Source organism: Panulirus ornatus, chromosome 15 (assembly GCF_036320965.1).
Source record: "Panulirus ornatus isolate Po-2019 chromosome 15, ASM3632096v1, whole genome shotgun sequence".
Classification (NCBI taxonomy): domain Eukaryota; kingdom Metazoa; phylum Arthropoda; class Malacostraca; order Decapoda; family Palinuridae; genus Panulirus; species Panulirus ornatus.
The window spans coordinates 9887612-9903759 of NC_092238.1; the positions used below are offsets into that span (position 1 = coordinate 9887612).

Below are 16148 nucleotides of genomic sequence, written 5' to 3' on the forward strand. Positions count from 1 at the left end.
TATAACCACTCTGTCTCTTATGTGTATCTTCTCTGTATATTTTTAGACTTTGCTGGTATCTTAACGAATAATAATGATGAAGACAATAGTAATAATAATAATAATAATAATAATAATAATAATAATAATAATAACAATAATGATAATATTAATAATAATAATAACAATAATAATAATAATGATAATAATAATAACAATAATAATAATAATAATAATAATAATAATAATAATAATAATAATAATAATAATATAAATATAATAATATTCATCATACACACGCCCCTCCAGTAGTGATGACCCACCTCACCTCTCCCCCTTACTCTACACACACACACACACACACACACACACACGAGTACCACGCTGTAGTGAAGGCTTGGTACGATAATCTTAATGAACGTCATACAAAAACATAACTCAATTATCGATTACATTCTTTGTCTGCGGGCGGAGTCAGATAATGAAATATTGGGCTGACGAAAATAGAATACACTCATATATATATATATATATATATATATATATATATATATATATATATATATATATATATATATATATATATATATAGGGTGTTTTGAAGTGGTTTGGGCACATGGAGAGGATGAGTGAGGAAAGATTGACCAAGAGGATATATGTGTCGGAGGTGGAGGGAACAAGGAGAAGAGGGAGACCAAATTGGAGGTGGAAAGATGGAGCGAAAAAGATTTTGTGTGATCGGGGCCTGAACATGCAGGAAGGTGAAAGGAGGGCAAGGAATAGAGTGAATTGGAGCGATGTGGTATACCGGGGTTGACGTGCTGTCAGTGGATTGAAGCAGGGCATGTGAAGCGTCTGGGGTAAGCCATGGAAAGCTGTGTAGGTATGTATATTTGCGTGTGTGGACGTATGTATATACATGTGTATGGGGGGGGGGGGGTTGGGCCATTTCTTTCGTCTGTTTCCTTGCGCTACCTCGCAAACGCGGGAGACAGCGACAAAGAATAATAAATAAATAAATATATATATATATATATATATGCTTTTAAACTTGACCTGATTGCCCTGCGCAGCAATGTTGGTTCCATTTCCCTCTTCTATCCCAAAGTTTGACTGCTTGTGTGCCTCCAACCACTAACTAAACCATGCAATATTCGGCAAGCTGGCTCGTCACATGATTACTGTGTGACCGTTGGCAACTCAAGAGTGGGCCGTTTTGATACCTGTTATTTTGCCCTAAACCTCGAAGCTTTGGAACTTTCCACCTTCTCACGTCTTTCAGAAATAAATATGAACTGGCATAGCTTAAATCACAGATTTTTTCCACTTCCTCCAAAATTCGTAAATATGTACTTTCCCTTGTCTCGTCTCTTTTCCTTTCATTAACCTCTCTATATTTCAATTAAGGCCATGCCTTGATGTGGACTTTGTTCCGTAACTGGAACCTCCAACGTAAAACATAAACAAAACAATAATAGGCGACCCCAAGTGCCAGACTCCCTCACCTTGAGCTGAGGACTGTATGGCCCTACATATGCCAGTGTCTCCTCACCAGAATCCCAAGCCAGAGGGTGAGGACAATGTGCCATTTCAGACCCTGGCCATACATGATCACAAGCCAAATACGACAACATCCATCGTCCCCTCCCCCACGTAAAGGAGGTTTCACTAGAAAAAAAAATAACTGCGTCAGAATAGGTCGGCGAACCCTATGCCATCCCAAGTACATACGAGTTTATGGGACACTTTCTCCCTCTTTCACGAAATTGATAGTATATGCCTTCAGAGTAACTTCTTTGAGCTCCATTCCTGCAGATATGTTTCCTTTGTTGAAATGACGTTCATCATCTCCAAGACATTACAAATTATCTAGTGCTTCATCAGGAAATTCTAAGATTCGTTAAACATCCGGACGTACAGCCACCTGCTCAACCAAGGCCGAGGACATTGGCAAAAAACAACACATGATCCTCGTGAATGAATCTGCCCATAGCGCAATTCTCCCAGCCATTATGCTATTTCGAAAGCAAAAATATGACCATGATTTATCCTGTCATTCGAAAGGTCTGTACAAACTTCTTAAACCCAGTAAGAAGTCCGGTCTCTTTTAATCTGCTGAGGGCCATTATCTTAAACCTGCAGAGAGGACCATTCTAGCTTGTTCAGAGGGTTGAGCGGGCCATTCTCTTAACCTACTGAAAGGGCCATTATCTGCTCAGAGGGCCACTCTCTTAACCTGCTAAGATGCCTCTCTCTTAACCTACTCAGTGAGGTTACTCTTTCAACCTGCTCAGAGAGATATATTCTCAACCTGCTCAGAGGGCCATTATTTTTAAACCTGCTGAGAGGGACGCTCTTCAAACCTGCTGTGAAAGCCATTCCCTAACCCTCCTCAGGGCCATTATTTAACCCTAGTGAGAGGGCCATTCTCTACACCGACCGTGAGGGCCATAATTATCAATTCTACTTAGAACTGGTCAAGCGGTTCGACCTCCTTTGAACCAATGTCTTGGATCATTGTATTGCTTGTTGCGCGCGGGATATATCATTGCAGCCAGCGGGTATGTGTCAGCGAATTAATATTACATTCATCAGTAACGGATATATATATATATATATATATATATATATATATATATATATATATATATATATATATATATATTCTCATACTGTTCGTCATCTCCCGCATTAGTGAGGTAGCGTTAAGAACAGAGGACTGAGCCTTTGAGGGAAATCTTCACTTGGCCCCCTTCTCTGTTCCTTCTTTTGGAAAATTAAAAACGAGAGGGAAGGATTTCCCTCCCCTTTTAGTTGCCTTCTACGACACGCAGGGAATACGTGGGAAGTATTCTTTCTCCCCTGTCCCTTATATATACATGAGAGAGAGAGAGAGAGAGAGAGAGAGAGAGAGAGAGAGAGAGAGAGAGAGAGAGAGAGAGAGAGAGAGAGAGAGAGAGAGAGAGAGAGAGAGAGAGAGAGAGAGAGAGAGAGAGAGAGAGAGAGAGAGAGAGAGAGAGAGAGAGAGAGAGAGGTGCAGGCAATTTCAATTGTATCTCCAGACTGATAATAAGGAATAAAAGAGCTCCGCCGCCCCCCCCCCCACAAGACTGATTACATATATTCAATACATTGACTGATACTGTCTGGCCGGGGAGGTAGGAGCAACGGCGCGGGGTTCCCTCTCAAACAGCTGGAGACGCCAGCCACCATCAATACTGCTTCTGACGCAGCTCCACCACACTGATGGTGGGAGACACCAGTTCTGCCGCAGCCCCAACACTGATGGTGGAGACACCAGTGCTGCCGCAGCCCCAACACTGTTGGTGGATACATCAGTGCTGCCGCAGCCCCAACACTGATGGTGGATACACCAGTTCTGCCGCAGCCCCAACACTGATGGTGGAGACATCAGTTCTGCCGCAGCCCCAACACTGATGGTGGGAACACCAGTGTTGCCGCAGCCCCAACACTAATGGTGGAAGCTCCAGTGTTGCCGCAGCCCCAACACTGATGGTGGAAACACCAGTGTTACCGCAGCCCCAACACTGACGGTGGAAACACCAGTGCTGCCGCAGCCCCAACACTAATGGTGGAAACTCCAGTGCTGCCGCAGCCCCAACAGTGATGGTGGAAACTCCAGTGTTGCCGCAGCCCCAACAGTGATGGTGGAAACACCAGTGCTGCCGAAGCCCCAACACTGACAGTGGAAACACCAGTGTTACCGCAGCCCCAACACATGATGGAGACGCCAGCAACAACGAAGCTCCAACACTGACTCCGACTTGTAATGCAACTCCAACACTTGTATAGATCCCGCTTTAATACTGGCAGAGACTCGACTCCCCAAATTGGCGAGCCTCCAGTTCGCTAATACCGTCAGTGTTGGAGCCGCGTCCTCGCTGGAACTGCCTCCATCAATGTGGGAGCTGCGTCCCTTAAGTGTTGGAGCCACGACACCACCCATGTTACGGAACTCTACGCCATGTATCATCGGCGCCACGTCAGTGCCAATGCGGGAGCAATGTCAAGAAGAAGGTTGGGGGCTGCGTCAACGCCAGTGCTGGAGGCTGCGTCAACGCCAGTGCTCGAGGCTGCGTCAACGCCAGTGCTGGAGGCTGCGTCAACGCCAGTGCTGGAGGCTGCGTCAACGCCAGTGCTGGAGGCTGCGTCAACGCCAGTGCTGGGACCCCATTATGGCCAATGTCGTTTGGCTGCGTCATCGGTGGCGCTACGTGCGCGTCGTCTGGTAGCGTTGCTTAGCTCCTCGCTGGCTCCATGCCTGCCTGCCGCCATTACACCACCCGTGCTAACAACACTCTGTGTGTGCGGGGGAACGCGAGAAAAAACCCATCAAAAAAATCTAAATGAAATATCAGAATCTACTGATGGTGCTGTCATTTCATCCAGTGGAAAAATGGAGGGAAGATGCCGGAAAGTGAAAGTGGCCAGGAAGCAGGTTGCCAGCAGTGCTTGTCACCGAGCCTGCACTGTTCTTGCAGTGACTAGCGTGTGTGTGTGTGTGTGTGTGTGTGTGTGTGTACTGTGTGTGTGTGTTATGGAGAGAGTGAGTTTTACACTCGTGTTGCCCCTTCTCCTGACCTTGTACGTACGTATCATGTCTTTTATCGTATGTGTGTACATCACACACACGCACATACACACACACACACACACACACACACACACACACACACACACACACAGAGCCTGAGCCAGGTACCCATTTATCGACCAGCCCCGTGGGTAGGATGAACACTTGGAATGAGTGTGGGCCGACTGCCGCGCCAAAGATTCGAACTCCGGGCGGGCCCGTTCTGACCAACGGCCAGTAAAACTAACCACGAAACCATGGAGGCCCGTGTGTGTGTGTGTGTGTGTGTGAGAGAGAGAGAGAGAGAGAGAGAGAGAGAGAGAGAGAGAGAGAGAGAGAGAGAGAGAGAGAGAGAGAGAGAGAGAGAGAGAGAGAGAGAGAGAGAGAGAGAGAGAGAGAGAGAGCTCATTCCCATAACTAATGACACGGTAGCAACGGAGAGGGAATGAGGGAGGTGGGGTGTGTGCTGTGAAGGAACCCTCAGATCTATGAACCCACCGAACCTGTAAGGTCATTGTGGTCCACACGAAGTGCGGCTGCAGCCACTCCTCACCCCTCACCTAGTGGTGTGTTCAGTAGCTGGCTCATCCAAGCACGTCAACTTCCCCATAATAATGTTCTTTGCTGGATTACGAATTAGGACAAATTCTGCCGATGGATGTATGTCCACTACTTACCAAAGACGAAATTCTCCCCATAAAGAATAGAAGACGAACTACTCAATTTACGACGACTGAGAGGGACAACAGAGATACGATAAACGGGGGGAAAAAAAATCATAACACGGCCAATGGCAGAACCTGTTACAGAAATGGTCATAATTGACTTCCATCTGTGAGACCCGAATGAAAGGGACAGCACCCAGTGAGCTATGACGCTAGAAATGACCTTCCCTTGAGAAGGACACGTTGCCACTCATCGCCAGCCTCTCCTGGAAGCAATCAACATTCTTTTTTTTCCCCTCTCTCCCTCTCTTGGCTTTCTTACTCCTTCCTGAACACTCAAACGTTCAGTCGAAATCGTTCTTCCATAACTCACCTCCGTCAAGAGGCAGACGATTCAGAGACCCTTCCCGCGAGCATGTTTCCCTCCACCTCACACACAAACGGCAGTACACTTAAATGCAAAGCACACACACACACACAAAATAGAAATCTAAAAAAGCCGTCTAATGTCGGACGTATGGGACAATAAGGAAGACTACGTTGCAAAGTCAAAAGAAGAAGAGAAAAGTTGTCTTAAGAGATTTTTTTTTTGGGTATGATTAGTGTCTGAGGCGACGGCGTTCCATCTGGCTCCTGGGAGAGATCTTCGGTAGTTTTATCCCAGCGTCATAAATCAGGATTGAGCGAGGTCAGCAGGCCAGTCCGCACCCCGCCCTCTTTGATGGCTCGCCAGGGGCCAGTGAGAGATGGGTACGGTGGCACCGGGTGGAGGGGGAACCGCCACAATTTATGCACCATGCTACATAAACCCAGCCATCTCTGCTGATACTACAGACTTACCATTGTTCCCTCGAGGAGAGCGTAATCTTGGGGTCCGCTTCCAGGATGGGTAGGCTGGAACTGTCGGCTGCCGCTTCTGGGACTTCTTCCTACGTATCCGGCGAACAGGTCTTGCTGCCCCGTTGCTGCCTCGGCTGCTCACCAACGACTCCACCAGTGACTCAGCACTGCCGGCATGTGACCCCTGCCCTGGCTTGCCTTTGCCCTGAATCAGGTCCTTCAACAGCAGTTGGGTGATAATCCGCTCATTAGCCGCTTCGTTTGGGAGTCCCTCCCTTCCTTGTTCTGGTTTAGCTTTGCCAATCTTGGTAAGAACACCTAAAGCCTTCAAGACAAGCTCTGGGTTCCTTGTTACTCGTAAATTGAGCCGGGCTGTGTTTGGCTCTGACTTAGGCTTTTTGCCAGGGTTCACGCTGAACTTGACACCCCCCGGCTCACTTATTGTGTCCCTGACGCCATCACCATCTTCTCCTTCCTGCTCTTCTTCCTCCAGCATGGAACGCACCAGCTGTGCAGCCTTCTGGCTTCTTCCGTCCACCATGTGAGACCCCACTGGTTGATTCAGAGGCATCAGAAGATGGGCGTGCGCCGTGCGTATTTCAGGAATATCTAGACGCCGGAGAAGGGTGTGTTGTATCTTAACAGAACCTGAAGAGCGGCGACGCTGCGGGGGAACAAAGACCATGGAGTTGAGCTGGGGTGCTGGACCCTTGCGGTCTTTCACAGCCTGGAATGCCTCGGGGCCCAGGGCTTGTCCAGCCCGGCCAGGCACCCTCTCATCAAGTTCCTCAGTCTGAACCTCCTTTTGACGGTGCAGTTGTTGTGCTGCCTTCTTGGCACGTCGGGCTTGCCTGACTGATTTTCTACTTGAAGCAGCTCGAGCTAACCAGCAGGCCCGACCAACAAGGAGACCAGGACCTCGCCGTCTTTTCCCTGCTCGGCTTGAAGCCTGGCTAGTGGCGCTAGCAGGACTTATCAGGTCTGGACAGGGCGGAGATGAAGACATGGCCAGTGACAGTGGTCGGCCAGGGTGGACGGCGTGGCGGATCATGGACACGGGCGTCCGTGGGCGGTGGGTTGGGACGGGTGGAATGGGCGGGACGGGGCGCTCCTGGGAGCTTGTACGGGAGGACGTGCGGTCTGACGATGAGGGTCGAACCCCAGCTGGAGAGACAGAAGGTAAGCCACTGCTGAAGCCATTACTTCCTCCAAGTTTGCCGGGGTAAAACTGGGACGAGTTGACGACGCTGGCGGCTTCACCGAGCACCTGGAGAGCTTTGAGAGAGTGTGTTGCAGCTGGAGATGAGAGAGGGCGCGGCCTGAACACCGGTGACTGAAGGCCCGAAGAAGGTATAGAGCGATGCCTCTGGATCATCGATGGGGAGCCTGGTGGCGGAGGTTCATGGGAAAGGTGCCGAGGAAGAGGCGTGGACTCGTGGTAGTACCCACGACTCATGGGTCCACTGTCTGCAGACACCTGGCGATTCATGGGTACTGTGTCATGTGCCATTTGGCGATTCATAGGTCCCATGTCATGGGACATTTGGCGATTCATGGGTCCAGTGTCATGAGACATTTGGCGACTCATAGGTCCTGTGTCATGAGACATTTGGCGACTCATGGGTCCTGTGTCGTGCGACATCTGGCGATTCATTGGAACAGTTTCGAGTGAAATCTGGCGATTCATTTCTTCAGAATCGTGGGAAATTTGGCGGCTCATGGGTCCAGAATCATGAGACATCTGGCGACTCATGGGACCAGAGTCTTGAGACATCTGACGACTCATAGGTCCGGAGTCTTGGGAGATTTGGCGACTCATTGGTCCAGAATCGTGGGAAATTTGGCGACTCATTGGTCCAGGGTCGTGGGAGAATTGACGACTCATAGGTCCACTGTCGTGGGAAATTTGGCGACTCATAGGTCCACTGTCGTGGGAAATTTGGCGACTCATAGGCCCAGAGTCGTGAGAAATTTGGCGACTCATAGGCCCAGAGTCGTGAGAAATTTGGCGACTTATAGGCCCAGAGTCGTGAGAAATTTGGCGACTCATAGGCCCAGAATCATGGGAAATTTGGCGACTCATGGGTCCAGAGTCGTGGGAAATTTGGCGACTCATAGGCCCAGAGTCGTGGGAAATTTGGCGACTCATAGGTCCAGAATCGTGGGAAATTTGGCGACTCATAGGTCCAGAATCGTGGGAAATTTGGCGACTCATAGGTCCAGAGTCGTGGGAAACTTGGCGACTCATAGGTCCAGAGTCGTGGGAAACTTGGCGACTCATGGGTCCAGACTCATGAGACAATCGTCGACCAATGTGCCCAGATTCCTGGGATGTTTGGCGCCCCAAAGTTCCATATTCGTGAGACACTTGGCGATGCATCGGTGAGGACTCGTGCATCAGGTGCCGAGGTATGGCAGAGGGGCTCCCGTAGGCAGACGGCACGCCCAGACTCCGAGGACCACTATTGTTGAGATCATTCCGAGGGCGAGGTCCACCCTGAGCTCGGGCCATGCCATAACCCCCTAGGCTAACAGGGCCTGTGGGGTGGCCGCCGAAGGCCCCCGAGTGGCGCAGTAAGGACGGAGACTCACAGGAGTGGACTGATCTCTGCCGCACCAGGGCTGGGGAGCCCCCGCAGACCTGGGTGTTGTACAGATAATGTTGATGCTGCTTCTCCAGTTCTGCCAGCTCCTGCTGGCGTCGCTGCTCTTCCAGCTGCTGCTGAGCTTCAATCTGCTGCTGATTCTTTTTACTAGGGGAGCGCGAGAAGAAGTTCCCAGAGAAGAGGGCCGACCACCGACTCTGTGGCTTGGGGCTTCCCTGAGCCTTAGCCTCGGCGGCTAACTTGGGCGAGCCCGGCGGCATGTGCACGGCGCAGCGACGCGTCTCTCGCTCGTGCCATGATGCCCGCAGCTGGTGGGTGGGCGTCAGCGGCCCCGCAAGGTGATGCACGTGCGTCTTCCCGGGCGTGGGTGGTGCCGACAGTGGCTGCGACGCTCGTGTTCTACTCGGGGTGCTGTGAAGGGAACGAGCCGGAGTGGTGGGAGGTTCCCGGGTTTTGGGAGCAACGCGTGGAGACCCTAAAAGGCTTTTTATCCGTAATGGGGGCACTGGGGACTCGGCTGACACACTGCGACGGAAGTTGGGGACATCGAGGCCACGCCGCGGATCTCGCGCCAGTAACGGTGACCCACAGCTGCCCAGCTGGTACCCAATGTCTACACCTAAGGTCTTACGACGGTCTAAGCTTAGGCGTTTGGTCGAGTCAATGCTAAACTTCTTTTTCGAGTCCAAAGAGTGTCGGACCCCAGAGTCTAACGAGGACAGTTTGTTTGTCGATAGGGTAGACGGAAGTGACTCGTCTGTATGCTTGAGGGAGTCCTCGTCGCTCACGGCAACTCTCCACTCGTCGTAAGTGATAACGCGTCGGGGGAGGCCCGTCGAGGACGTGCCGCAGCCACCAGCTTCTCCGCCATCAGTGGAGTAGCCATCGTCCCGGCGTTCGTCGCTGGAGACCGAGGACTTACGCTGCAGCGCCGAAGTCTTGACCACCAGTCCATTGGGTAGCGTAATTTTCTCATGGCGACGGGCAGAGCGTCTGAGGGAGGCTCTCTTGAAGGAGCTGGAGCGGCGGAAGTGGTGTGAGTCCGGCTGTTGCTGCCCCTGCTTGTCCCGGCCGCCCCGCACCAGCCGCCGCAGACCTTCCAGACTCAGGGGCTTCATGACCGCGCACCGCCCACACCTTCCCAGGCCAACACACTCATCTCCACACCCAACAACTCACCACAAGAATCTTAACCATGCACCGACGAAGTACAGACCGTTACCGAGGTACTTTCTTTATCACCTCTGCTGTGTATCTCTCTGTTTCGTCACATTCTCTCCTGCAAACTTTCCAGACAACACAGACGATTCGGCCAACGTGTCTCCATTTTCACCATACAATATTGTAGGCACTGCCACACGCAGGTGAAGACCAATGTTACCATCGAAATGAGTTCGTGCTACCGGGATGACTACATCATATAAATATATACAGATTAAAAAAAAAAATGAAAAAAAAAATGAACACGAGAGAACAACTCTCGAGCCTCTTTGCAATATGTGCAGTAGTTTGTGGCCGGTGGCGTTATCTGATGTACGCAACACTGCCAGCCCTCCCTTCCACTCACTGCCACAACACAACAATATCCTGGCCGCTCAACACAAGCTCTTCCGCTCAACACCGTACAAACAGCTCACTAAGGTTTCAACTGCGGTTTACAAGCTGACAATTCCATGGCTAAAATGAGAGGTGCGAATGGTCAGGTACGAGTGATATGTTGATGAGATGTTCAGTATCGTCGGCGTTCACCACCGCCTATGTAAACTGGCTCACTATCTATCCACTGTATGATCCACAGTAGTCACTATCATTCCAGTAGTCACTATCATTCCGGAGGTTCAACACAGGAGGGTTAAACCCCGTGCACATGATTAATCCAGCTGAGACGAAGTGTTCAACTGAGGTGGGCGGGTTACCCGTGACGGGGAAGTGAACGTGAGACACGGCAGGAGAGAGCCAAGCCCCCACCTGCCTCCACCACGGTCCACACCACACTGACTCCCGCGGCCCGGCCACCCTATCCAGCCACCAGCCCGCCGCCCCCTGCCCGGGCCACACGCCGCCCATCACACTACTAGACAATGTGGCCCTCACATGACCTGTCATACTCCACCCGTGGCCAGCACCGCATCCCACAAGTTCTCGCAATGTTCGCCCATCAGGAACGAATCGATCTGCGAGGCGACTTAGCAACTAGTCAGTGCCGTCGCTCGCCAAGCTGGTCACTGCTCGCCACACATGTGAATGTGGACCACCACCAGCCGCCAAAAAGTCATCACATCGCCACCTCTCTCTCTCTCTCTCTCTCTCTCTCTCTCTCTCTCTCTCTCTCTCTCTCTCTCTCTCTCTCTCTTTCACGCGTGACGCCTCGCTATCATAACAATCAAGCACAATGAGACTGACTGAATTAACAGGACGCAGCGGGCCTGAATTACGAAATTACCACCCACCAGATCACAATAATCTCGTCTACCGCTTAGATCATTCATACGGCGGACCTGTGAAGATACCACACTTCCTAACCATAGCACAAGGTCAACATTTCTCCTGAATCAAATTCCACACTGCGTACACCACCCATTCAGCGGGCAGCCGGCTGGCTGCTGCCACGCTCTCCACCCCACATAAACTCCACCAGGAGAACGACAACCAGGCCAGCCTCTCCTCGGAGACCCTAAACGACAGCCACCAGGCTGGAGACACCATGTGTCTCACAGATGAACATACACGATAGTACTGTACTGTGACACCGTGGGAGTGGTTGAAGAGGCGTGGACCCAGGTGTAACACCCTGGGGCGAGTCGACCAGATGCGCACCAGAGGGACCTCAGAATGGGGTACGGTCGCGTCAGAACTACCATGGGATTCTGTCAGCAGCTCACACACACACACACACACACACACACACACACACACACACACACACACACACACACCCACACATGCCCCCGGCGACTGCTCTTCCAACTTCCATGCGAGGGAACCAACACTGAGCCAAGCATACCTGCGCATATTACATAACCAGCTCAAGTGTACTCGGTAAATAATCACAATATGCTCTATACTCAATCTCTGGTTACCTAAAAACACAAAAAAACGTAAAGACAATAGAAAAAAAAGTCTATATGACAAAAAAAAAGGGGAGGGTCGGCTCTGCCTAGGGTAAGTAGCGCGTGCCATCGACCTGACATTCATTATCAAGTATTCAAGGAGCGAGCAAGCGCCGTACTCGACATCTGCGGACGTCCCACGAGCACGTAAATAAGTAAGGGGCAGTAAGCCGTCCGGGACACGACGCTGTCAAGGCGTCTAAGGAAGAGTGGTACGGCCCCGACGCTATTTCTGGCCGGTGTTCAAAATTTCAAGGTCCCGTCTGTTCAGCTCCTGAGATCAGGATAGACGGCAGTCTATTTTATGTTTGAAGTCCACGGTTCGAATCGTCAAAATCTCGCCTCCATTTCCACGTGCATGTAATAATGATGATGATAACAACAATAATAATAATAATAATAATAATAATAATAATAATAATAATAATAATAATAATAATATTATAATAATAATAATAAAAATAATAATAATAATAACAATAATAATAATAATAATAATAATAATAATAATAATAATAAGAAGAAGAAGAAGAAGAAGAAGAAGGAGAAGAAGAAGAAGAGGGAGAAGAAAAAGAAGAAGAAGAAAAAGAAGTAGAAGAAAAATCCCAAGGGATAGGGGAGAAAGAATACATTCCACGTATTCCCTGCGTGTCGTAGAAGGCGACTAAAAGGGGAGGGAGCGTGAGGCTAGAAATCCTCCCCTCCTGTTTTACTTTCCAACAGAAGAACCGGAGATGCGGGCCAAGTGAGGATTTTTCCCACTAAGGCTCAGTCGACCATTATCATTGACGCTACCTCGCTAGCGCGGGAAATGGCGAATATAATCTTTCACGGTGACTCCGGACCTTGCCCGAGGACGGTGGTGATGCCCGACAGCTGGCTCATGCTGCTCCTGCTGCTGCTGCTGCTGCAGTATGAACTGAGACGACCAGGGAGTCTCGTGCAAGGACGACCCCTCTGGCAACGCTTGGCAGCCCGCCGACGAAGGATGCTGGAAGGTCGTTGCTGCCAGCGTCAGCTCGCTTTCGACTCTCACTACCGACTCCCACTCTCACTCTCGGTGTCGCTCGCCCCGACTCGATGCTCAAACCTCACTCCACCTCTCGCAGCACGGGTCACCTACACCCTCTGCTTAACTACACCGTCACTTGTGCCCTCCCAGGTCAAGGCAACACCGTCGCCACCTTGGGTACTCCCAGGGTGACCAACATCTCCCCGCCTTCCCCTCCAGGTCAGGCAGCACCGTCCCCACCTGGTACTCGGCTAGGGTGACCAACATGTTCCCAGGTCAGGCAGCACCGTCCCCACCTGGGTGGGTACTCCCATTTTGATCTGTGCTCGGTACCGTCGGCAAAGTCTATTGTGCACCCCATGCTCATCCTGTGAGCGGCACCGCGAAAGGATTACGGAGGTCACAAAGGGTCTTCCTCAGACCGCAGTGGGCTGATTCTCATTACAATAACTGCTCAAAACTGCTTCGTTTCGTAAGCTACATTACATACGTTACGTAGTATTTCATATGTTGAGTTTTACCGACTTGAAGGACAGAGTGGATACAGTCCAAGAACTTCACGTAATGTAACATTTCTAGCAAGGTGTTTAGACTTATCCCTAAAAGACAGACGATATTTTTTCACATTCTAAGATTTTACAAGTCACATAATTAACATCTTCAGGTAGGCCACAGCGCCTAGACAACCCATATCCACGCCTTAGCCTAGCTGTCACATCTTGTAATCTGTTGATGTTATTACCTTCTTCATATACATGTTTTACCTTACCCATTCCATTATGATGGATGATATCTTTACCTGTGCATATCTGAAGTTGTCTACTTGCTCAAAGAAGTCAGTTAGTTCCTTCCTAATTACAGATTTGAGGCTCCTAATTGACAACCCAATGTCGTTTACAACAGCTTCTTCACTTAAAAGTCTGGCTTAAACATTTGTCATGCACACAGAGGCCTGAATGACAGGGTATCTATAACAATCTGATATGAACCCCTTGAATATTCGTCTTCGGCTACAGAGACTAACTTATTACGTTCTGATCCAGGATGAACCTGTAACCTTCCCTCCCTCCGAGGTCAGGCTACAAACCATCAACACCTGGATACTCCCCAGGGTGGCGTGTATCCTCCCACACCCCACACCAGGCTACATAGTCACCCACCCCTACCAAGGCACTCCCAGCGTACTCCCAGCACTTCCAACATCATTCTTTACAACCGGAAAATCCTAGAGGACATGTTCCCTAACCTACGCGCATAAATAATACCTTACTGGCATGAGTAAAATCAAAAGGCACTACAAGAACAAAAAGGAAAAAAAAAACGGACTTCCATTTTTCACCGAGTTGCCTGCAGTCGTCACGAACACTATGGGACCCAAAGGGCAGAGGGGCCCTTGGAGATAAGCATTTACAAAGTGCACCACACCGGCTGTGGTGGTGGTTACGTGGGCCTGCGGGCCGCGGCTTCCTACACCCCGGTCGACCAGCGACCAAACTTGGCAACTTGAACCCAGCCCGAGCCGTGGGGGTGGAAGACCTCCCGAGACTACATCAGGTGAACTGTTCCAGTACATGGGAAAGACGGGTCACAAAATGCCTAAGTGATGGTTTACGAAAAGGCTACCGGCCGGAGGAAGATAAACACACACACACACACACACACACACACACACACACACACACACTGAATTCCTAATCTTATACGGAGAAAGGCTGGAGAATAAGGCAGAAGGCTCCTCCCTACCAACCGCTAACCCCCCAGCAGTAAAAACTTTATGGGAAAGTACGAGCGGAAAACACACTCTGATACCCTGAGATGAGGGCTTCAATCTAAAAGGAGACAGGAGCCGAAATATGTGTATACAATACTGTCCTTATTGTACACGCTTACCCAGTGATAACACCATTAAAACATTTGTCTATCTGTGATCTTGAACGTATTAGTAGTCTTCGCCATGAGAACCTCTCACGATGGTGAGCATTTCAATATTCTGTAACTCTACCGTCGGAAAGAATGTCATGTTTCTGTTTGCGTTTCTCCAACTTCATCGGGATATTTCTGGTTATGTAGTGGACCAAACCTGCCAGGGTGCGGGGCCTCAGCCTCCAACAGTCTGACTGAGCGGAGGAACATCACGGCAGCGTCGCCCTCCCTCCAGACTTGTTGTGTGGGTGGAGGGAGGGACTCGGAAATCGACGCAAATCATATGCTCCGTATAACTTAACATTTTGCCCCCCCCCTCTCTCTCTCTCTCTCTCTCTCTCTCTCTCTCTCTCTCTCTCTCTCTCTCTCTCTCTCTTGGCGTTACCTCCACCTCAAAGGTAATCTTTAATCTTTTGCTCTGTATTCCTCCTGAAATTCGCCCAACTGCCTTATTCAATCTCTACATCAAATTAGCATGACATTTTCCTTTGTTCTCCATTTCTTTCACGAAACACTTGCCTCATACGATCTTAAACTCACACCTAGCCCGTCATCCTGGCTGGAGCATTTCCTTTCTCTCTCTCTCTCTCTCTCTTATAAACTGGTTCCATCGTCACGCATTTTCAATTTCGCTCTCTTAAATGACTTCACAAGGCAGCTCGCTCCTCCTTTAACAAATCTGGCTTTTTTCTTCGCTCAAGTCCTCTCTCTCTCTCTCTCTCTCTCTCTCTCTCTCTCTCTCTCTCTCTCTCTCTCTCCATCTTGCTTAACCTCTCATTCACTATTTTCTTTTTTTGTCTCTAGGATTCTTGGCACCAAGTTCGAGACCCTTCCTTGAGCTGGAGCTGCACCTAACCTTAATGTGTACCTAAGATAAGTGTCGGTGGCTCACACACAAACCGATGGATTGGGTTCATAGGTGGCAAATGAAATTCAATTTCCTACATCTCGAATACTGTGTTCAGACGTAGAAAGAAGGGAGTACAGGATCGAGCTATAAAAATGATTCCCGGATTGAGAATCAAATCCTACGACAGCAGATTAAACGTGAATCATTAAAATGATTTCCGGACTGAGAAACAAATCCTACGACAGCATATTGAACTTGAATCTATTTTGGCTTCGAATAGACAATGTTAAAGAGGTGATCTAAACCAAGTACTTAAAATGATCAAAGGCTTTGATAACCTTGATCTATCAAGTTACTCAAGACTTGATTCGTCTGATTTCATTCGTAGAAATGAATACAAACTCGTGGGCAAACGTCTTAACTTCGAATGAGGCTAAGTACCTTTTTCCAGCCGGATTGTTAACACATGGAACGATTTGCCAATGACAGTGGTTGAGAGCAGTACCACAGATACGTTTAAGACCAAACCTATTAAGTACTTCGCTTCGAGTCCTCGACTTACGTTATTG

General features: G+C 49.6%; 1 protein-coding gene across 7 annotated transcripts in view; it reads right to left on the reverse strand.

The window, feature by feature from the left end:
- The window catches only part of DIP2 (disco-interacting protein 2), a 520124-nt gene extending 509443 nt beyond the window's left edge, over positions 1-10681 (reverse strand). For 4 of the 7 annotated variants that reach the window (XM_071670480.1, XM_071670479.1, XM_071670478.1 and 1 more), the window contains exon 1: positions 6079-10680. In XM_071670480.1, coding sequence (XP_071526581.1) covers positions 6079-9802 — 3724 coding nt within the window. In that variant the 5' untranslated portion in view covers positions 9803-10680. Of the gene's footprint in view, positions 1-6078 lie in introns of all 7 variants that reach the window. The other 3 variants (XM_071670477.1, XM_071670476.1, XM_071670474.1) reach the window with 1 other exon arrangement.
- Positions 10682-16148: the final 5467 nt, after the last annotated feature.